Below are 20,679 nucleotides of genomic sequence, written 5' to 3'. Positions count from 1 at the left end.
TTATAGAGCCATGGTACATCATACATTACACCTGTTTTTCTTGATTGTTGTTATAGAACCCGCATCATAACAGCAGCGGCTTCCGCTGCCAACTCTCTTGTACATATCTTAAGATCTTCACGCAGGCTCAGGAATTGAAGTCGAGCAATCCACATTTCCCAACGCCGCTTAGGAATTGTTCCAATAAGTTGCTTAGGTGCAGGCCCCAGAGACAAACCCACTGGACACTCATCCTCTTGCCCCATTCGCTCCCACAGCTCCTCTCCCATAATAACCGCCCAAATAGCCGCCGCAGCTACAAACACATTCAACCGCGTTGCCTCATCGATCTTGCTATCATCCGCCCCGTCCGTCGAAGGAAGAGAATCGTGTCTCTCCTCCAATGCTTCCCGAAGGACTACAACCCCGATATCTTCTAGCCCCACGATTCGCTCTTTCGTGATTAGCGCCAAAAACGCCATGAAATTCACCCACCCTTCGGTCTCGATCTTGGTAAACTTTGCCCGTCGCCCGGGCTCATCCTTCAGCGCCTCATAAACCGTCTCTTCGAACAGCGGCAGCTGTCTCCAGGACAGATCCCGACGAGCATTAACAGGCGATTGCAGATGAGTTGTAGGCATCGGCGCCGGGTCCGGCTGGCGTTTGAGCGTCAGGAGAAGGGCAGCGAGACGAATCTGGAGAGCTGTCGGGACATCCGGGGGCGTGTGCGGCTTTTCTCGAGGGATTTTCCGAGATGTGTGAATTATTGTGCTCCATATATCTCTAAGATATTCGTCTTTGAAGTAAGGAACCAGTTAGTCAAAAAAAAAAAAAAAAAAAAAAAAAAAAAAAAAAAAAAAAAAAAAAGGAGGTTTTATATCCGTGTGTCATATATCGCAGAGACACAACAGGCTCTGGGAAATGATACCGAGATCACTATCACCCCCGTAATATACCTCATTGATGACACTGACTATCTCCTGTACGGCAAGTTCGAGCGCCAATTGCTGGCCCATGTAGAGGGTGACGATGGCCGTGAAGGGTTTGGTCACGGCGCCATGGACCCAGCCGTGGTCCGTTGCTAGGGTGTCGAGGGTGTTCATTGTACGTTTATTTAGGCGGGAAGAAACTTGTCCGTGTGTGTTAGGGTACTTTACTCGGATGAATTTATGCTACTTCTTCTTTCTCTGGCTTCATAGATTATAAGAGGGTGGTATGATGATGCTGGAATGACTATACTGGTCATGATGTCATGTCATGTGATGGTATCGGGACCCTAATTTGTATAGCGTTTATGGCTTGAATTATGCCTATCAAAGGTCGCAAAGCTTAGATATGGTCAGGATATCTGATTGGGGAAGTATCGATTGAATACATAGTGGTGGGGGGTTTGTTAGGATGAAGCTCCCCATGGTTCATACTTGTCCCTCCCCATTACCCATCTATCCAAATGAACACTAGTATCTCCATCATACACCAACTGGAAGTAGAACGTTCGTTAATTCCAAGTTCCCCTTCAAATTCGCCCGCATAATTTCCACATCCTCATCCGAGAACCCCAGCACGCCCGTCAAATACCCCATCACGCCCCCGAAAGACTGCTCAACCGTCTCCAAGAACGCAACCATCGCAGGAGCCCGCGCGCTCATCAGTTCCAGCCACCCGGCATTCTCCGGAGTCACAGCGCCGGAGAGGGTCGGAAAGGCCGCCATAAGCATTTTTCGAGCGGGTTCGATTCCAACGCGACTAAGAGCGAAGTCATGGACAATGGCGTCGGAGGGCGTATCCGCTAGCAAGAGGATTAAAGCCGCTAGGACGCCGGTACGGTCTTTACCGGCTATATAGATTGACCCGAGCCATTAGTACTTGCACATACATATATATACATAAGTACATTCAACAGAATGAACACACAGAATAAAAGCAAAATGTCATAAATACATACCAGAACAATGAAAAAGAAACGGTCTCTGCGGACAATCCCTAATATGCAGAAAGACCTTCCTAAAGATCGGTGTCGAGATCTCCATGATACACATAAACATGCTCAGAAACCCGGAGACGCCCTGATCCTCTTCCTTGAAGTCTAGAGGATTGATCGGACCCGGCTCGCGGATATACGGTTCCCAGACGGTCTCGACGCCCTCGATGACAGGGCTAGGTGATTTAGTCCGTTCATCTGGTCTGCGCAGGTCGAAGATGGTGGATATCCCTAGATTGCGGAGGGATGTTTTGCCCTCGTCTGAGATGTTGGCTAGAACGCCGGAGCGGTAGGCATATCCCGGGCGCAGATTGCCGCTGCTGAGGTCGCGGATGTTGAAGAGTCCCGGGATGGTGACGAAGGGGGCCTGCGATGTTATGGTGGTGACTGTTTCGGCGGGGATTTCGGTTCGTATGTCGGTTGTAAGGTGTTCTTGGGGGTTGTAGTTGGGGATTTTGTTGGATTCCATTGCGCGTTGTTGTTTTAGGGTTTCTTCTATTTATGGTGTTTGGGAAGGCTGGTGATATGTTGAGTAGCTGTATGTGATGGGTGGTCGCGGGTTTTATATAGATTTTCCAGGGACGGCGAAGGCTATTTATAGTTATCTATGGGGAAGTGCGGGTCTTGTTCATGTATGACTGTGCCTTTATACGAGGCCTAGGATACGAGAGTTGGGATGTGTTCATATAAACGGTGCATGTGGATTTAGGGGGTTCGTAGCAGAATATGAGTCAAATGAGAGAAGAGAGTCTTTGATAGCACAACATATTAAATTAGTTGACAATTTTCTTCCCGAAGTACGTATGCACTGTACACTACAGTCTGAAAAGCAACTCCTCATAGTCTCGACAGCCATACAATCTGCGTTGATCCAACCTCTCAAAACCATTACCCATCATGCAATAACCGAAATACGCCTCACAAGTCGTCCCGACTGTAGGCAAACGCAGTTTGCCAGTAAACACACCGAGCATTGCAAGCTGGATCACGCATCCGCGTGATATTGTTTGATCCTATACTGACCACACGGCTCTCCGGGCCGCATATCTCGAGGGCCGGGGCTAATGAAGAAGTCGGCTTTCCCGTTTGAACAAAACTTGTAACGTAGTCTTGCAGGATAAAGGCCACCGTCTCGTTTGTCACTTGGAAGAGAGGATTCTCAACTAAAGGCTTTCCACCTTTAATGTAGAATGAGTAGGGATGATCCATCCAGTGCATAGCGGGAGGGATGGAGAATACGTAGGTGTAAGTGCTGTTACTGTATGCGTGATTCAAGTGGTATGAATTACACTGAAAGCATATGTCTGAGAGGGCGGAAGAGACTCGCTCGACCCAGCCGAGGTACCCGTACTTCCCATCCAGAATGGGTGGATATAGAACATTTACGATGGTCTCTTTCATATCTTCCGAAAGGTCAAAGAAATGCTCGTCCATGAGTGCGAGTAAACCCCGTTCTTGAAAACTGGATGGAGGCGTGTACATGAGAGCTTCGTTCAAAGTATGACCGTTCAATATCCTGACGCTATGATCGAACTCCCCGCGCAGCAGAAGTTTGCCCGGGAGACCGGCAACAAAGACGCCGTCCACCACGGGGCCGTAAGTGAATGTTCCGTAGGGTGAGCTTGAAACCTGATGGGTGTTGGCAGCAATGAGTTTTTCGGAAGGTAACTGGCGAGCCTCTTCGATGGTGCTGACGTTGAGGAGCTTGAGATATTGACGAAATGTCCGTTCCTGCTTGTCTGTGTCATAGTTCGGCTCCCAGGAGGGGCTTTGTAGGATGGCCTGTTGGAATAGGGAAGGTCCCTGGAGCCCTTTGTACGCAGTGAGTTGATGAAGGATGGACCCTGATCCAGCAGATACGCCCATGACAGTGACTCGGTCGGCATCACCTCCGAACAGATGAATATTCTGAGCTACCCAGGTCAAGCCGAGTCGTTGGTCATGAAGTGCGGCGTTGGGGGTTCCTTTGCGGGATACTGTGTGACCAGCAAGCCAGCCAAATGCACCGAGCTATGAATTGTAGTCAACGATAGGGTGTCCTTTTGTTTTCACCTATAAAGACTGAGATACTTACCCTGTAGTTCAGAGCCACATATATGACCCCGTCCTTCCCCTGCTGTTGACTTCGTTGAATGAGACCAGATGGATCAACACCACCCTTATCGCCTAGAACATACCCTCCGCCATAGAAATAAACGATGACCGGAGCCAAACTTTCTTTAGGTACCGGGGTTTCGCCCTGAGCTCGGTCAAATACTTTCTGTGGAACCACAACATCAAGGAAAAGACAATCTTCCGAGATTCTGGGGTCCTGGATGAGTGGGACAGGGTAGGAGGAGACATCGAGGGAAGCGCTAAACGTTGCGTTTGTGAAGTAGCTTGTCAAAAACTGCGGCATAATATATCTGCTCCATATCGGCGTAGCTTGTGGGCAAATTCTACCTACTGTCCCTGTCTGGACTTTAGTGCGGTTCACCTTAGGCGGCAACGGGGCTCGAAACCGTAGGTTTCCTAGAGGTGGAGCTGCGTATCTGATGTTACTAAAGTTGTAGAGTTTAGTAGTCTCCTGGGATAGTGTCAGTCGCTAATGCCTTGGTTTTTGTGGTGAGCTGTGCTTTACATTTAGCGAGAATGCTTGATGGAGCTCATAACCTAGATCAACCACAGGCAGGGAAGAGGCCGTGGAGATGTGCAGATACGTCACTAAGAAAAACGTAAGAGCGGAGATAGAAAGATCTATGATCATTGTAGCAGATCGAAGACAGAATTGTGTGGCTAAGAATCAAGAAACATATTAATCGGCTAGCCGCATGGGATGAAAATATTGAAGTAGCTCTCATTAACCAGAAAGCGGCTTTCTTATACAAAGAAATCCCACTTGTTTAGCCTCCCACGGTAGTGAATTAATTGAAATTCAACGAAAAGTCCTTCAGTTGCCTCAGTATGCCATGCAGACAAGGAAAATGATTCACTCGCCCGGAAATAAAGGGTTCAATGGTCACATGTGCTCTAAGAGGCAATTGTATCCCGATTTCCTAAGTTATACAAGTAGCTTCATTAACCAATAATAACGTTATTATCTTATCTGTCCATGCCTCGATGAAGCTGCCTTGCGTTGTACATTAAGGATGATGCACACAGCTGTTCTTACTACCTGAGTGGACGAGTCAGGTTGCAATTCAACACGGTATGGGCCTCAAGGATTCTTCAGGACCTATGATGAATTAGCCCAGTCTGCAAGCCTCAATGCTTGGCTAGTTTGGTTGTAAACAACCAGAAAAGAGGAGTCCTATCTTTAAAACACATGTCCAGCTACCTGTGTGACTGGTAAGCCTAAAGTCACTAAATGCTCATGCTTGGCTTCTTCCAGTAATAGCTCGTGCACCGCATAGTAACTCTCCGAAAACTCATAAGGATGTCGAGGAACCATGTTAATCATTTTTGACAAGGAGTGTTGCTCTACCAGAGTTGATCACTGTGGTACCAGAGGCAACTGACGAATATCTTTCGTCGAGAAATGATGAACGCAGTGAGATTGTCTCCTCCCACGTGATATGGTACAACAAAGACCGATTAAATCCCAACATCGGACATAACACAGGAACCTCTTCTAACTCCACGAGTTAGATCCGAAGTCCCACCAGTTCAATACCAGATCATGCTATAGATATCCATTGCCTCATGACGTCCGATACACACGGTAGCCAAAGCGGCGCGATGTTCTCCATCGGGACACACAGCCTCTTCCTCTCCATAGGCGGGGTCGCTCGTAGGACTGGGGAGCCGCTTGTTATCTTTCTCGCAGGTGCAGGAGATGTCGCTTCGTCCTACGTCACGGTTGAAAGGCTCGTGGGTACATTTGCACCCGTTGTCCTTTATGACCGATCCGGCCTAGGACGCAGTCAAGATGGGCCTATGAAGCCAACGGCCACAACAGCAGCCACCGAGCTGCATCAATTGCTACACAGCGCGGACCTGACCCCTCCCCTCCTCTTAGTTGCTCACTCCTATGGTGGTATTGTTGCGCGCGAGTACCTGCACCTCTACCCCGAGGAAGTAGCCGGAATGGTGCTCGCGGATGCATCGACGGAGAGGCAAGCAGAGCTATTAGACGATCCAGATCTGGACATCAACGCTGTACTGGGTGACCTCAAATTCAGCCAGGTCACGGGGTTACGCGACAGTGCTCAACTCTCTCGAGACGAGTGGAGGGCTCGTGCAGCAGACATTGCACGAGGACTCCCGACATCACAGGCTGAATCTGCAGCTGCAATTGAAGTCTGTAAGACACTAGGAAGCAAGGAGCAGTATAGGAACCAAGCACTAGGAGTTAGACCTCTGAGTGTTATACGGTGTCGTGGCTCTCAAGACTACCAACGGATATATGAGAAAGGTGTGGAGGCGGGCAACGGTACTGAAGCGCAGCGCGCGGCCTTTCGCAGACTACTCGCCCGCTGGGATCAATATGATCAGCGTGCACAGGCTGAGCAACTCCGATTGTCGTCCAACAGTCGTCTTACCTACCTTCCTGACTGCGGTCATCATGTCCATCTCATCCGTCCAGACGTAGTCGCGTTTGAGATCCGATGGGTGAGGGACCAAATTTTGGAGAAAAGGTCAGCACAAAGGCTCTAGGGCTACAGTCTCACGATGGGTGTAGAGCTTGAGTCAATCTGAATGCTTTACTGATGATGACATAGTAACCTTCCTTGGCGAAGTGACTACAGGCCTGATGGCGATAGTAAGATATCTAGTTAATTGGAGAATATAGATTCCAAGTCTTGTTTTGATTGAATGGTAAGAGCTACTTGTTAGGTATGATAGTATACAAGCCTTCCCTATATATATAATAGCAATGGTATCCTTATCTCGTTTCGTTTATCCACCACTCTGTTCACTCATGCAAGTTTTCCTGATAGGTATATCAGTGCAGCCAGTCTCGACGGATCGCTGGACATTTCTTTCATCGGCTAATTCTCGAGTATCTACTCTTCTGTTTCACGTTTGTGCGTGTGATATACTGATCATCGTAGACTAGGCGTTCGGAAAGTATAATATGACTATGGTAAAAGAGAGTCAATACTAGACCAGTCTCAACAAGAGATTCTATGATTCTTTCACATGTTATCATACCCTTCACAATAATTGAGATCATCATTGAACATAAATTAAACCCACACTAGAGGGTATAATGTACCAGACAAGGGACCTGCAGAAACACAGGGTCAAACCATCGCTTACAGGGAACGGGGGAACACTAAGCCCCGGGGAAAGATAGTCAGGGTTCATTCTTTGGCCATTCTTACTCCGCGGGTGTGCAAAAAATAGTCTCACGTCCGTTCCTCGGATATGTGGACCGTCGGATCTAACCACTCTAACCCCAAGGTATAGACCAAGCTACTATGGTACGCGGTGCCGCAGGGTAGGGCTTCGGGATCGGCGACAATTGACCCGAACAGGTATATCCTCCGGGGGCCAGTGTCTTGGTCCTTTCATGCGATTGGCTCATCGGTTAATGGTATGATTGCGGGTGTGGGCTTAGTTCGATCGCGCTTGTGGAGAATTGCCAACTGTTTCTTCTCGCCCTTTAGCTCTTCGGTAAAGTCCCTAGCGTGACGAGGGGCTGAGGGGACGAGCCCTTTACCGTGGGGATATCTTACTTGTCTCGGACATAATATGACATTTACTACTAGGAGTCCCATCACCCATGGCTTCAGCCAGGCCGGAGATCGTTCATAGAACCGTCGTTATTCATAGATTCATATATATTATATATCATAGTACATAGAGGGTATCATAAACTAAGCATTAACAACTTCATCCTGGCATCCGTCCCTCGGTGCCTCTAAGCTCTCTCCAAGAAAGAAGTCCAGCTCGCTCGGACCCCCTTGCGAGTGCTCGTTTTCCGCTAGCTGCTCCAACAAGCTTAGGAATGGGTCCTTCTCGGACGAGCCTTGGTCTCCCGGCCCCGCTCCCGCCCCCGAGGCGCTACCTTGGGACTGAGCGTCCGGCGTCAAAGCTGTCCCCGGAACGGATGCTTCAAAGGGGAAGGTGGCGTATTGCGGTTGTGACGGTGGTGTCGGTGCGTTGAATGGCTCGGAGAGGAATGCGGCTGGGGAGGTGTTTACCCCGGACGGAGAGAACCCGAGACTGCCGTCTGGAAGACTCAGGTCGGGGCCAAGCCATGGTGAGGGTGATGGCTGGGGTGGGTTGAAGCTGATCGAGTTGCTTCGGCCGGCTTGTGATGGGAGAGTTGGCGTAGCTGGTGGGATCGCCGGATAAATCGCTCTATTCCCGTCGTGGGCATCCACGCGGTCAAAGCGGGCGCTTTAAATCACCGTTAGGTTGAGATCATTAAGCCTTAACAACAGAGAGAACTCACGGGTCATCTATATCCACTAATCTTACATGCGCTCCTTCAACAGCTAATCCTGGATACCGATCGAAAAAATCCTCCAGATGGAAGACCGGTGCGAACCGCACCGGTCGCGCAGCTAATGTTCGCACCAGATCTGCGTGACATGCCGAAATGGCTTGTAGCATCTCGCGCTGGTGCTGAACTCCCGAGCAGGAATGACGCAGCCATATTAGCTGGTTCATCTCACGCGTAAGGAAGTCAGCACTCGATGCGAATACTTCACCCTCGCGGCCATTGTAATGTACGCCGTGAATGTGGACCGTACCAGCGGTGCAAACACAGTAGGCTATCAAGTCCGGCCATTCAATGCGCGGCGCATGGCGCGCCAGCTCAACCAACTCGGCGATGGCATTGGCGTGCGAGAAACAAAGCGTGGTAGCCTCAATCTGCCATGACTGATGCTGGCCCGTCCCGCGGAGCTCAGCGAGGTCAATAGGAAGAAACGGTCGATACAGCAGGCAATGGACTAGGTGATATATCAATTTGCTAAGAAGCAGAAGCGTGCTCTCTGGATGACCAAATAGGGCCTCGATTGAGGCGAATAGGTCCTGCGTGCCGGCCGCCCAGATGTCAAGTTCCTGACGGATCTTGGACAAGTTTGAGAGAGCATGCCAAGGAAAATGCGAGTCACCTTTGACACCGCCAGCAGCTAAGTAGCGGTGGGTGACGCCCAAAATTCGAGTGATGTCGACCAAAAGAGCAGTGGCTCCTGGGCCCTTGCGACGGTCGGATGTGAACTGGATGTTGGGACCGACCGGGTTAAACCATTCGCCAGCTTCCGGTCCAGCGGAAGGTAACCGTAATACGATGGAATGGTCAGCGAGGAGACAGGGCCGCTTAGAGCCACAAGTAAGAAAGCGATCCATGGTATAAGCCGTCCAAAAGAGACGACGCCTCATCTCACGTTCCGCACTACGCGACGGGCTTTGAGCAGGTAGTTCACGATACAGGTCCAAAGCCAAGACCATAGCAACAGCATTGCCTTTGCATGTTAGTTATGGGGCAAGTATACTGGGATGGGGAAGCTTACTCAACGCCATGTAGGCCTTTCTGCCATAACCGTAAGCGAAAAAGGTCTGTGATAATAGTAGAAGAGTCTGCAGCCCCTCAATAGAAGGATCATCAATGTCCACTAAGCGTCGAGCCTGACGAGCATAGTCTAGACCTTGAGGAGAAGGGTTGAGAACGGTATATCTGCGCAATGTCAGAAACGTTCGAGAGCACGGACAAGTTGTGACAGACCTTATCGTCAGAGCATGGATAGCCATAGATAAACATACGGGTAAGTGTCCTCGCTGATGAAGCTGGCGGGTAGCAGACTCGTCCAAGATAAAGTAGGGCTTGCCATGAAGTCGAGCAAAGTAAACGTCCAGCATCGAGTCAGGTAGCCTGTGACTTTGAGAAGATTGCTGCGGCGTCGGAGGTGGGGGGAATGTGTGCGATGGAGGTGGAGGGTGAAAGTTCACCTGTGCCGCAAGTTGCTCCATTGACTTGGTAGGAGAGGCAGAGGAGGTGGGCGACAGGGGATGGTTGTCATCCTGGAGACGCTTTTCCAAGCCATCGACGCGCTTGAGTAGGGCCTCCAAGACATCTGTTTTAGGGCCACGTTTTTTCGGTACGGCATCTGAAGACGTCCGTTAGTGGATCAGGCATGAATATGGCATCCTCTGTCTGTTGTGTACCATATATACAAGGGCACTGGAACACCTTGCAAGCCTCACAACTTGGACGCAGCCGGTTGCACTTGATCTAATAAAATTTTAGAATCAACTGTTCGCGACGAGCGGTATGAGGTATTTTTGTTTAATTACCTTCCTCTTCCGACATGACTTGCAATTCATCGACTCTCGCGGTTCGGCATTGACTCGGCGGGGAGTTAGCCGGTCGATGCTGACCTGAGGTCGTGACATGGCCACATTACATGACATATGCCTGTTTGCGTAGATAGGCCGGTGGGTATACGGTAGACACAAATGGGAGATATGGAGGGAGAAGTATAAACAAGATTCTTGACAAGCATTGAGAAGCAAAGGGTTTAAAAGGGAAAAGAAGAGGAGGTTAAGAGTGAGAGAATGACCCCAGATTTAAACGCAGTGGAAAAACGTGGAGAACACGAGTGGGACTACACTGGATGAAGGCTAGCGTGACGGAGATACAGCCGATGCGGGGATGGTCGCTTACAGGCTTACCAGAATTACCAAAACCTTTTCCCAATTCCCAATACTTTTACGGAGTAGTACTGAATAAATACACTTCGAGTCTAATTTCCCATGGCGTTTAACAAGCAAAACCTTCACATCCTTTTGAACTTAAGTAGTGGTGCAACCTTAGTGATCTGCAAGATTCGGTTAAATACCTTTTATCCTCGACGGGATTTTCCCCTGTCCATCACGGACTGCCGTCCGGTCGGCAATAACATGATATGCATCCGCACTCTTCACGTTCACCTTCCCCTTTCAAATGTACAGTAGATTACCTGACAAGGATGCTTTTGTCACACCATCATCTTCCCTAGTCCCGATGTAGTATCATCTCAGAGAGTCCCATACCAAAACTGTACGGCGCCGTCCTTCCGCTAATTTAATCAAATCCTTAGAATGTCATTTTATGTTCTGCAAGAATCTGGTCCTGATTAAATTCAACTTACTCCAATCAGCCTGGTCTGAAAAGTATTGGCTCTGGCCTTCCCTCCTCCCCCCCCCTCCCTCCAAGTCCTTGAAACCGGTTTGCTGCACATAAGTCCGATTCATCTATCAGTACTCCAATACATATACATCAAATCAAAACACACGACCTGACGCCATTCGCACAAAATCAAACGGTACATTCTGTCCCACCAGCAGTCGCAGCGTCTCCACCGTTGTCCATGCATTCACATCTTCAATCCCGTATGCTGTCCATCCCGCACGCACAGCGACTCCGACGGGGTCCCCCGTGCGTTCACCTCGAGTCAAGTCGAGGTACACTTTCCCCCGTGTAGATGGTGGTGAGGTTTGACCACTCGTGCGGTAGTGTCGCAACAGCGGCTGGACCAGCAACGACTTCTCTGGCGGCAACGCCGATACAATCACAAACGGCTGTTCAACCAGTTTCACGGACTGGATCGACGTGAACGGCTCTAATCCGTCCGCCAGCGGGCCGCTCGCTCGGAACCCCACCGTGTAGATCGCTCCAACGCCTAAGCTGCGTAATGCAAAGATGGCCGCTGATGCCTCGCTCTCACTACCTGCAAGAATAATCGCCGCTCGGCCGCGATATGCAGACGGCACGTAATCTCGGGTTAATGTTGCCCGGATCCCCTTCCATGTCGCATTCTCCCCAACCAACTGAGCATTCGGTGCAGCGCTGTTTGCTGCCACTATCGTGTCGACCAATCCAATTGCACGGGCAGCGTCGCTGACGGCTGGAATGCATGTGGTGCTGCTCGAGATAGGCGGATGCACTGATGCTCCCCCAAAGGAGGGCTGAGTGATCACTCGTTCGATGGAACCCATGGGTCCACGGTCAATCGAAGTCAGGGTGTGAGGCAGGCTCAGTTCGTTAAAACATTTCTCCATAAACATCGACTGCGGTGTTGAGCGAAATGATCCGATGGCGTACAGGTCGCGCTTAGGCAGCTGCCCCATAATATGGAGCGCCTCGTTAATCTCCGCCGCGGTTAGTTGTCCCGGCGCTGCAATCATCGGCAATAGCGGATGCGTGATGGGTGAGAACACAGTGTTGAGTGCTCGCGAGAGCTGGCCCATCTGTCCCATGTTGACAGCCGACAGGAGGGGGTACGATCCATGGGCCCTCTTGATCGTGGACCGAAAATACTCGAGTTCATAATTGGCCTCTACCGTATTGACCATAGCAATCATCTTCACAATATCCGCGTATTTGGCACTTTCCGCGAAGACCCGCGGTGCCTCGGGGGATGTCCATTTCCATGTCCCTGAGAAATCATGAAATGCTGACATGATGATGCTATTTCCTTTGACCTCCGCTAATTGTCTCCGGATATCCTCTGGAAGCCACAGCTCGACATCTATATACTCGACACCCCACTGGATCGCCCGGCGAAGATACCTGTAAAATAGCCCCGGGTCTTCCATGGGGAACTTACCATTTTCCTTAGTGCACCGCGTGGTGAAGATGATTGGCAGCTCAGTATGCTGCCGAAGCAACATCAACTGCTGTCCCACGTACCTCAGGCTGGGCACCCGGTTGGAAATACCCACAGGCGAGGGCTCAACCAATAGGTCTACACGGATCTCGACAGCATCAGAACCTACCGACAGGATGTCAAGATTGGGTAGCGCCGCATGGACGTCCGGAAAGGTCGTGGAGATAAAATTAGTGCGGTTTTTGGTCTTCAAGTCTTCGTGTGGTCTGGTTTGGCCCAGGATCAAAGACAAAAACCGGGTTAGATCGCGGCGAAAGAAAGGACTCCGAAGGGAGTACAGAAACTCATAGTCGCAGCGGTCGGTGAGTGATTCGTCCGGAAATGATCCATCATCCACGCAGTGCGTGTTGATTAAGATGCCGGCAGGCTTCTCGCACCCTTCCAGAGCGCGACCCAGATCATCGGCCAAGATCCCGGTCACGACAGCATTACTGCCCCGCCCGAGCGTGGACAGGGATGATTCCGTCGTCCATGGCTTTCCCAGGATTTCAGCGACGACTTGGACGATAGTATCCTGATTGGGGCCATATACAATGGCGACAGCGCGAGAGGGCTCCGGGGGTAGGTTTTGGACAGGAGAAGTGATAGCAAAGGAAGAAGGTCCTTTGATTGAGGTAACAGGGGAAGAGGTTTCAGTTAAGAGTGTCATAGCCACGGGCTTATGAATGGCTGTCTGCATCATCTCATCGCATGGGCAGTACTCTGCTCCTTCATACTGTATCCGAAAGATGCCGGGGCTCCAGGGAAAAAGATAGCAGACCGTAGCGCCAAATCTGGTACTTCAATCAAAATAATAATAGAGACAACCGACGAAGCACTGAGATCAAGAATGAGACGCTTGAAGAAACATTCACATCCACACGTAGTCGAGTGGTACTTTAAACCCTAACCAAACAATAGAAGGGAGAGTGGACTTTATCAGGGCAGATGGACTGGAGTCGATTGGAGATAAGCGACTAGTATGCAGTACCCGAGATGTCAATAGGGAAGGGCCGACACTACTAAATCGAATCACAACTCGCCCAATAAGTAGGAGCAATTCGAGTCGGTTGAGAATCCTTGGACCGGGGCGCTATAAAAAAAGAACGAAAAGGAGAGACCACAATCACATTTGCCAATACAACGTGAGGAAGACGATAGGACCAGGGTCGTGAATGAATGAAGTTGGTAAGACGCTCTTCTTCCGACGGCTAAATTTCCCCGGAATTTCAGCTCCGCACTACGGGGAGCGGAGTCGATTTCTCCGCCAATCAGACCAGTCTACTGCCATGCCATCTGTAACCTTAGGTACCCTCTGGATGGACAATACACTACCTAGTACCTCAGGTAACCCTCATCCATACGAGAGGCTCCATGTTGGTGAAATAACACTGTGGATGGACTATATAGCACACCTCAACAACTTTTCCAGTCTGACTGGGAACTGCAATATCATCTCTTGGTGTGACCCAACCTTGCGATTTCATCTTCACTACCTACGGGCCAGATGCTACCAGAAGCTCAAGCGATCCACAACCTAAAGAGTTATGATACGAGGAAAAAGCCTCGCATGGTGTTATCTGTACTGTCTCTCGTTGGCCCGCCGATATCCACCAACATCATTCCCTGACCGAGGGACTTTCTTGGGTGGTATCACACATGGCCAAATAAGGGCCTATTTGTCCGCTAGCCACTCAAGAACGATAAGCTATACAAGTTACACATCCTACTCATACGTATTATCGTTTATCTCTGCACTTGGTTTGTGTTGTCTTGGAAGCAGGCCATGATTAGTTGAGTAGGGATATATGAACAGAACGTGAGCCACCAATATGTCAAGAGAAATCGAACACATAAAACAATAGGATCAACCAATTGAAAAGGGGTATTGAAAACAACACAAGAAGTACCAAAATAAGGCAAGATAGAATAGGCGGGAAAGCACGATCATGTGCAGATCCTCCAAAGATTGCGAATATTAAGTGGTTGGATCAGCACAAAAGGTGTATGTGCGCATTTGCGTACACATATGAATGTATGCAACGTATGTACCTCCACAACTCAAAACCGGAGTCAGTGGTATGCCATGGTCATGATCATTATGGAGATATGGTAATGCGTAGGATATTCTGTATGTCCGATGCACCTCTTTGCTCCCCCAGAGATGCAAATGCAAGGATATTTTCAACTCATCGTTCTGTGTAGTAAATACTTCGCAGCGCCCATTCCCCAGAGGGCTAATATGCAGCGGCAGTCATAGAGCGCGTGAGCCAAAGAAGTACACGCTACCAATGCCCAAGGACGTCATCGACAAAAGTTTTGAGTCCACAGAAGCAGGTATTTGTGGGTATGACTTCCATCGATTTCCGCAGTACATATCCACATGACGCTCTGCATCTGCACTTTGCGAGATACGACCTGAGGATACGTGGCATGCGTACAACACGGGATATGCCATATCCAATAGTAGCTAGAGAAATGCACTCCGCCAGCCGTGTTTCACGTTTATGGCGGTGAAATGGCCAGCCCGTTCATGAGCTTAGGCAGCGGCTTTCTACGAGCATTGTTTGCCGTCTTCGATACCCGAGGTGCTCCGTGGATCATGCGGGGCTCTTTCATCAGGCTATTATCGAGTTTTGCTGGTGCTGTAGAGTAGGCGTCAGCATGGAAAAAGTGGTAGATTGCATAACAGAGACGACGAACCTCTAGTGACGACACGGGTATAATCCCCAGAAAGGCCTTGTTGCCCCCTGCTACCTGGACCGAAGGAACTAGCACTGGCAGTTACCCAGAGATGATTCGACGTATCCGAAAGGAAATCTGTCTGCATTCGGCTGGAGAAGAAAGAAGTCCGCCCACGATTACGTTTAGACAAGACAATCTCATCAAAAAGTGCCATTCTTGGGTCCTTGGACTTGGGATTGACTCTTTCTCTTTCACTGATGAATTCATTGAAGCCTGATAGGATGTTAGTGATAAGGACTTTGAAGAAAGTAAGTTGGTTTCGAAATGAAGGCTTACTTTGTGTTTGCTGTAGTACCGCAGCATATTCAGCGTGCTCGCCTGGCAAGCTCTTCAGGAACGCCTCCATGTTGAAGCTATAAGTTAGGCCCGCTTTCTTCTTATCACCGGAAGCAGGCTGTAAGAACTTCTTGTAGGTATAGAGCAAGCTGGCAAAACACCTAACAAATGCGGCGCGAATCTGTTCTGGATGGAACGCAGCGGGACACACCAGGCAGATCTGTAAGGCACAGCGGTTATGAACAAGGGTCTTGCAGGCATTACACTTGTACATGGCTTCATCAGCCCTTTCATCACAGATTGCACAAATAGACTTGTCGTCGCATGGCAGCACTTGCAAGCAATGCCCCTCCACCCAACAGGTACCTTCGGAGTTGTGAATTGGTTGCGAAGAAGGCTGGGGAACAATTGTGGACGCAGCAACAGTCGATTGGGCATAGACAGAGGGTGCGTAAGTTGACCCAGAATTATAATCCGTATTCAGGGTTGTCACGGATAAATTCGAGGTGTGACCTAGGAAAGGAGCGCTTGGCCGTCTTGGGACACCTCCTCTTAACTCCATACCAAACGACGAACTTCTTCGTGATGCAGCATCGAAATGACCTGAGCGCTTCTCACGCAAAGATGCCTGAAGAGCCATTCCCGAATCAGTTCGCGAAGAACCCGGGAAATGGCCTGAAGTGGGAGAGCTATCTCTAGGTGAAGGAGGCGATCCGGTCTTGGATGATCCGGTTCCCGGCCGGTCAGAACCCTTAGACGAATATCCCCTAGACGGAACCTGCTCATAGCGAGCATGCAAATAGGCGTTGAATACGAGAGGCGCATACGCTCCCTGCATAGAGGCCTGGCCGAATGCGCTCGAGTTGAGACTGACGTATTTAGCTAACTGTGTCGACTGCGCTTTGGAGTGGTATATAGAGGAATTCTCCGACATGAACGCATCAAACGGGAACGTCTCCACTGCATATGCTGGCGGACCGGTTGGGACACCGCACCGACTGTGGTGAGGGGCGGCCAGTTGAAGCAGCGAATGCAGCTTCCTCCGCTGGTGACGCGGCAGGGGCGTTGGTCGAACTGTACTCTCAATGAGGTCTGCGTCGAGATCCACCAAGACGAAGTCATCCGATGGCAACTCAACCTTCTCATACCTCCGCTCGATACCTACTATATAGGGACAAGGAGCTTCGAGAGCTTGAATTAAACGCGCAGGCAAAACAGGAATGAGCACCCCAGTCCACTGGAAGGGAAACAACAAATCAACCAGGGCTCTAGTCGCCAAGTAAAGCATCGAAGTATGGGATGACAAGAATATTATACGCGATTCGGTCAGAGCGTACTCGAAGAGAATGATGATGTTCGGCAGTGACAGAGTTCGGAATAATGCATAGAGATCAGTATTTCGGGAGCCTGGCAGTTCGTTGGTAGCCTCTTTTCGCGCAAATAGGCGCAACTCCCGAACCGAAAGCTCCACTTGGGTTTTGGACGAATTGGGGCTAAATGCCTCAGTGCATAGGTTCATCACATATCGTTCCAAGGGTTGCCACATCCCCATCCGTGGAGAGCTTGGAGGGATCCGCTGAATGCTTCCCTCGGTCATGGGCACAATTACTGCTTTCAGCCACTCTTTCCAGAAACTCGTCATGCTTTCTTCCCTCCCAAGAATCCCGTAAGCGCGGGGGATCCAGAATCCCGTGTCGCCGTCAGTTAGACCTTCGATTTTCGATGCTGCGCCGTGCCGCACTGGGCGTAAAAGATCGGTCATTAAGCCGATTTTCTCTTCAACCGCACTGATTTCATCCTCCAATTGTTCTCTTTGTTCTGACCCTGAAGGCACCGTGGGCAGTTGGGCTAGAAGTCTCGAAAGTTTGGCCCGTTCACTTGCTAGCCTTTCACCGAGACTGGCCGCTAGCTCTCGCTCTTCGTCTGTCATATTGTCTTTTCGCCATTCCTCGCAGCGTTTCTCCAACTCTTCTGCAGCTCGCGCATTCAGTGGAATCCAAATGATAACACAAATGGCGTGCAGTCGTGAGCCATTGTCGGTTGTCATGACAAACCCGTGCCAGGTAGAGCGCGGTCTCTGGTCTGAAGAAACAATATGGATATCGTTCGGAAAGGCAAACATCGGAACATAGTCCGGGAAGTTGCCTCGCTGCTTCAGCTCGTCAGACATTCCTTTGGTAGGGTACCGGTCGAGGAGAACGGGCTCGAAACGGCGTTTCAGGGGATGCATGGTAGGGGAGATCTCCAACGGTTGCGGTGCCGGAATAACTGAGTTGTAGTTACTGAGTCGTCGCGAGGTGCGGATAGAAGCTGTTTGAAGTTGTGGTTAGTAAACTCGATGCTCTCAGCTCCTATAATATCGCACTCACCTTGACGAGCAACTGACGGCTGCCGTTTCATACTATTCATGTCTCTGAATGCCATATGACGCCGCACACTACCAATGCCTGATCGAAGCAAGCTGGATGGCTGGGAGGGACTTTCCTCGGAGACAATCTTCTGTGTACGTAACCTGGACCTAGGACGGGAGGTGGGAGTGATTGCTCCGGCACTGAGACTCAGATCCGACAGGAACGACTCCCGCTCGTTTGCAAACTTGAACAGGGCCTTGTCAAAGTCGAAATCTTCTAGAAACGACGACCCTCTGGGCGACTGATTACCCTTGATGGTCAGACTGCTCCGGTTGCTGCTGGTACCATTCCCACTGGACTCACTGGAGTCTCCTGAGCGCATTGAGAACCGCTGGAAGGAATTGCGGCCCCCAGCCATGGAATTGGGTCGAGAGAGGGAGTCCAGACGGGGGTCGTGTGCCTCCTCCGCGTCCGCATCTTCCTCGATCGTGTCCGCAAGAGCGGGGCCAGGAGCGGTGGCACTGTTTGCCCTGTATTCGTCGCCGAGTCTTTGGAAAGTCTCTAAGATTTCCGCGCCATCGACACCTGCGATCCAGAAGTAATCTGCGAGCGGGGTGGTAGACACCTCGGGGGTGGAGGAGGATGAGGAGGATGAGAATGGCATCTCGTCGAATCGTCGATAGGCGATCGCGGGGTTGTAATCATCAATCGTCTCAATTCGTGGACTTCGTTACAACATGGAGTGAATTCAACTCTTGACGCTACGGATTCTCCACCAGCATCAACGGGGGGGTGTTGTGTGTGAAATTCAGCGATCAGAGGTTTCGGAATAAATAGACTGGTAACGACAGTAGGAACGAGAACACATAAGTCTGGAATCGCGACGCTGTCGCAAAGTCGGAAAGGGTTGTTGAGGAAATTCCGAGACGATAGGAATGAAGTACGAGAAGGGAGCAGAAACGAGGTTTTTGTGTTCCTGAGTAGGAAAATTTGTCTGGGGGTTGGATTTCTTAGTGCCACTTGCATTCACAAGAAAAAGGAGTAAATGATGGACGGGATTGGATGAGGGGAAAACAAGAAAAGAAAACGGAATTGGATATGACAATGGAATCGTGGAAAATAGGGTATTGAGGATAGAGCTCTTTTTTTTTTTTAGATCTTGACTCCTCGTTTTTTTCTTTTCTCACTTTTCTTTCCTTTTTATATTTTCTTTTTTTTTTTCGAGGAAGAAAAAGAACGTCCGATGCAGAGACGGATGGTTGCGTAGACAAGACTGACTACTAAGTAAAGTAGTCCAACTAGTAGAAGGGGGGAAAAGAGAAACGGCGGCCAAAAAGTAGTCCGTCTCCCTCTCTCTTTCTCTCCTACTTTCTGTCTCCGCTCCGCACACGCACAACCGATAAACTGTCAGTGCATAATGACTTTCGCTCTTGTGCCTGTCTCTTCCTCTCTACCGGCTAACTATTACCATTACTATTACGACCTAAGATATTTAGGGCCAACTGCCAGTAGCTGTAGGTACCCACTTATTTACTGATGCATGTTATACACAGCAAACACAGACACAAAATAAACAAAACAAAGAAAGAAAGAAAGAAAGAAAGAAAGAAAATGATAATAAACATAATGAAATTAGAATAATCCAATAATTTAGACAAATTAAAAATGACAAGAACGCAAACCAGAAAGGTTGGGATGGAGATGGTTTAATTTGGTTATTATTTCCATGTTTTATTAAGGATTGATTAAGTTATTTACATTCCATCAGACCTCTTCAAACCAAAAAAATTCGGGGAAGCAAAAATAAAAAATAAAAAATATAAATATAAATAAAAAAAGGTAAAAGAAAAAAGAAAAGCAAAAGAGATACTACTCCCAAAGGCCAGGCAAGGGAAACAATAAACGTGCAGGTACATCTGTCTGCTTAAGCCACTCATTAGGGATTCCTGGTCCCCATCCATGCAGGAGATACAGCCATCAATCTCCAATGAGGTTCAAACTACTGCAAGTGTACCTCCAGACGCCTAAACTTTGATACATCCCCATCCCCATCCAACCACCAAACCCTCTCTCCCACTTTCCACCCACACACATCCACACACCGCCAGCTTTAACTCTTTAGGTAATGGACTAATTTCTTCAGATACTGCGGCCAAAACAATAAAAACAACCAAGAAAAATTTCCCCGACGTCAGGGTGTATTACCCAGACCAGTCGTATAATTTCCGGAATATCCAGGGGACAGAAGAAATATCAATCCTTGGGACCGGTGGAGCCCAGATGTGCACAATTGCTTGGCTTGCCATGGTTCGATTTCCCATTTGTTCCTGCTGGCTAGGTTGCTACGAAAGAACTATCGTTCAAGAGAACCATGGAAACACAGCATTACGACTCCCTGCTGTGTACCCTGTACTAAATGACCGGATGTGTTCTGTACCTCCCGTCCCTCCGAGAGAATGGCGGAACTGGTCCCGAATTCAATGTGTGTGTGACTTACTCTTTTAATGGAGGTCTGAAAATAACAATGAACGACAATAGGTCGCTTAACCTATTTTTTCATAATGCCAATACTGATACTACGATAGATACCGCTCTTAGAGTTCTTTATGTCTTAGATCGCCCTGGAACTTTTCCCGATCGGACTGCCTTTCACCTGAGTGGTGTCAATCCATTCCGTGATTGGAACTATACTGCAGGAGTAAGGTGGTATTTCCACCCCCGAGACTCTCTTTACACTAACTGCGTAGTCTCTTCCTAAGGAGGGGCCGTTACTATAAACAAGTTC

General features: G+C 49.3%; 7 protein-coding genes across 7 annotated transcripts; 1 reads left to right on the top strand and 6 right to left on the bottom strand.

The window, feature by feature from the left end:
- Positions 1-50: 50 nt before the first annotated feature.
- On the bottom strand, positions 51-1,208 carry F9C07_2282075 (uncharacterized protein; the record flags this gene model as incomplete). Its single annotated transcript, XM_041290968.2, has 2 exons — positions 908-1,208; positions 51-775 (listed from the first exon to the last, which is right to left on the bottom strand). The coding sequence occupies exons 1-2, from the start codon at positions 1,080-1,082 to the stop codon at positions 51-53; spliced, it is 900 nt and encodes a 299-aa protein (XP_041144690.1). The 5' UTR covers positions 1,083-1,208.
- F9C07_2282074 (protein-tyrosine phosphatase-like protein) lies at positions 1,209-2,562 on the bottom strand. The gene is made up of 2 exons (XM_041290967.2): positions 1,925-2,562; positions 1,209-1,816 (listed from the first exon to the last, which is right to left on the bottom strand). The coding sequence occupies exons 1-2, from the start codon at positions 2,427-2,429 to the stop codon at positions 1,449-1,451; spliced, it is 873 nt and encodes a 290-aa protein (XP_041144689.1). The 5' UTR covers positions 2,430-2,562; the 3' UTR covers positions 1,209-1,448.
- F9C07_2282073 (carboxylesterase family protein) lies at positions 2,563-5,448 on the bottom strand. Its single transcript, XM_071510539.1, has 3 exons — positions 4,581-5,448; positions 4,035-4,526; positions 2,563-3,970 (listed from the first exon to the last, which is right to left on the bottom strand). Exons 1-3 carry the CDS (start codon positions 4,704-4,706, stop codon positions 2,879-2,881), a joined length of 1,710 nt encoding a protein of 569 aa, XP_071365055.1. The 5' UTR covers positions 4,707-5,448; the 3' UTR covers positions 2,563-2,878.
- F9C07_1419970 (alpha/beta hydrolase) lies at positions 4,653-7,580 on the top strand. The gene is made up of 4 exons (XM_041285358.2): positions 4,653-5,489; positions 5,588-6,576; positions 6,661-6,775; positions 6,880-7,580. The coding sequence occupies exons 1-3, from the start codon at positions 5,478-5,480 to the stop codon at positions 6,716-6,718; spliced, it is 1,059 nt and encodes a 352-aa protein (XP_041144687.2). The 5' UTR covers positions 4,653-5,477; the 3' UTR covers positions 6,719-6,775; positions 6,880-7,580.
- Positions 5,449-10,449, bottom strand: F9C07_2282072 (Zn(II)2Cys6 transcription factor). Its single transcript, XM_071510538.1, has 9 exons — positions 10,190-10,449; positions 10,061-10,127; positions 9,621-10,002; positions 9,409-9,572; positions 8,343-9,360; positions 7,094-8,287; positions 6,661-7,020; positions 5,588-6,576; positions 5,449-5,517 (listed from the first exon to the last, which is right to left on the bottom strand). Exons 1-6 carry the CDS (start codon positions 10,304-10,306, stop codon positions 7,762-7,764), a joined length of 2,274 nt encoding a protein of 757 aa, XP_071365054.1. The 5' UTR covers positions 10,307-10,449; the 3' UTR covers positions 5,449-5,517; positions 5,588-6,576; positions 6,661-7,020; positions 7,094-7,761.
- Positions 10,450-13,700, bottom strand: F9C07_2282071 (pentafunctional AROM polypeptide). Its single transcript, XM_071510537.1, has 2 exons — positions 11,026-13,700; positions 10,450-10,969 (listed from the first exon to the last, which is right to left on the bottom strand). Exon 1 carries the CDS (start codon positions 13,223-13,225, stop codon positions 11,159-11,161), a length of 2,067 nt encoding a protein of 688 aa, XP_071365053.1. The 5' UTR covers positions 13,226-13,700; the 3' UTR covers positions 10,450-10,969; positions 11,026-11,158.
- On the bottom strand, positions 13,701-19,218 carry F9C07_2282070 (dDENN domain protein). The gene is made up of 4 exons (XM_041290965.2): positions 17,913-19,218; positions 15,544-17,853; positions 15,226-15,480; positions 13,701-15,167 (listed from the first exon to the last, which is right to left on the bottom strand). The coding sequence occupies exons 1-4, from the start codon at positions 18,556-18,558 to the stop codon at positions 15,028-15,030; spliced, it is 3,351 nt and encodes a 1,116-aa protein (XP_041144685.1). The 5' UTR covers positions 18,559-19,218; the 3' UTR covers positions 13,701-15,027.
- Positions 19,219-20,679: the final 1,461 nt, after the last annotated feature.

This window comes from Aspergillus flavus, chromosome 3, assembly GCF_009017415.1.
Source record: "Aspergillus flavus chromosome 3, complete sequence".
Lineage (NCBI taxonomy): Eukaryota > Fungi > Ascomycota > Eurotiomycetes > Eurotiales > Aspergillaceae > Aspergillus > Aspergillus flavus.
Note: the sequence above shows the minus strand (reverse complement) of the source record. Positions and strands in the feature narration are given on the sequence as shown.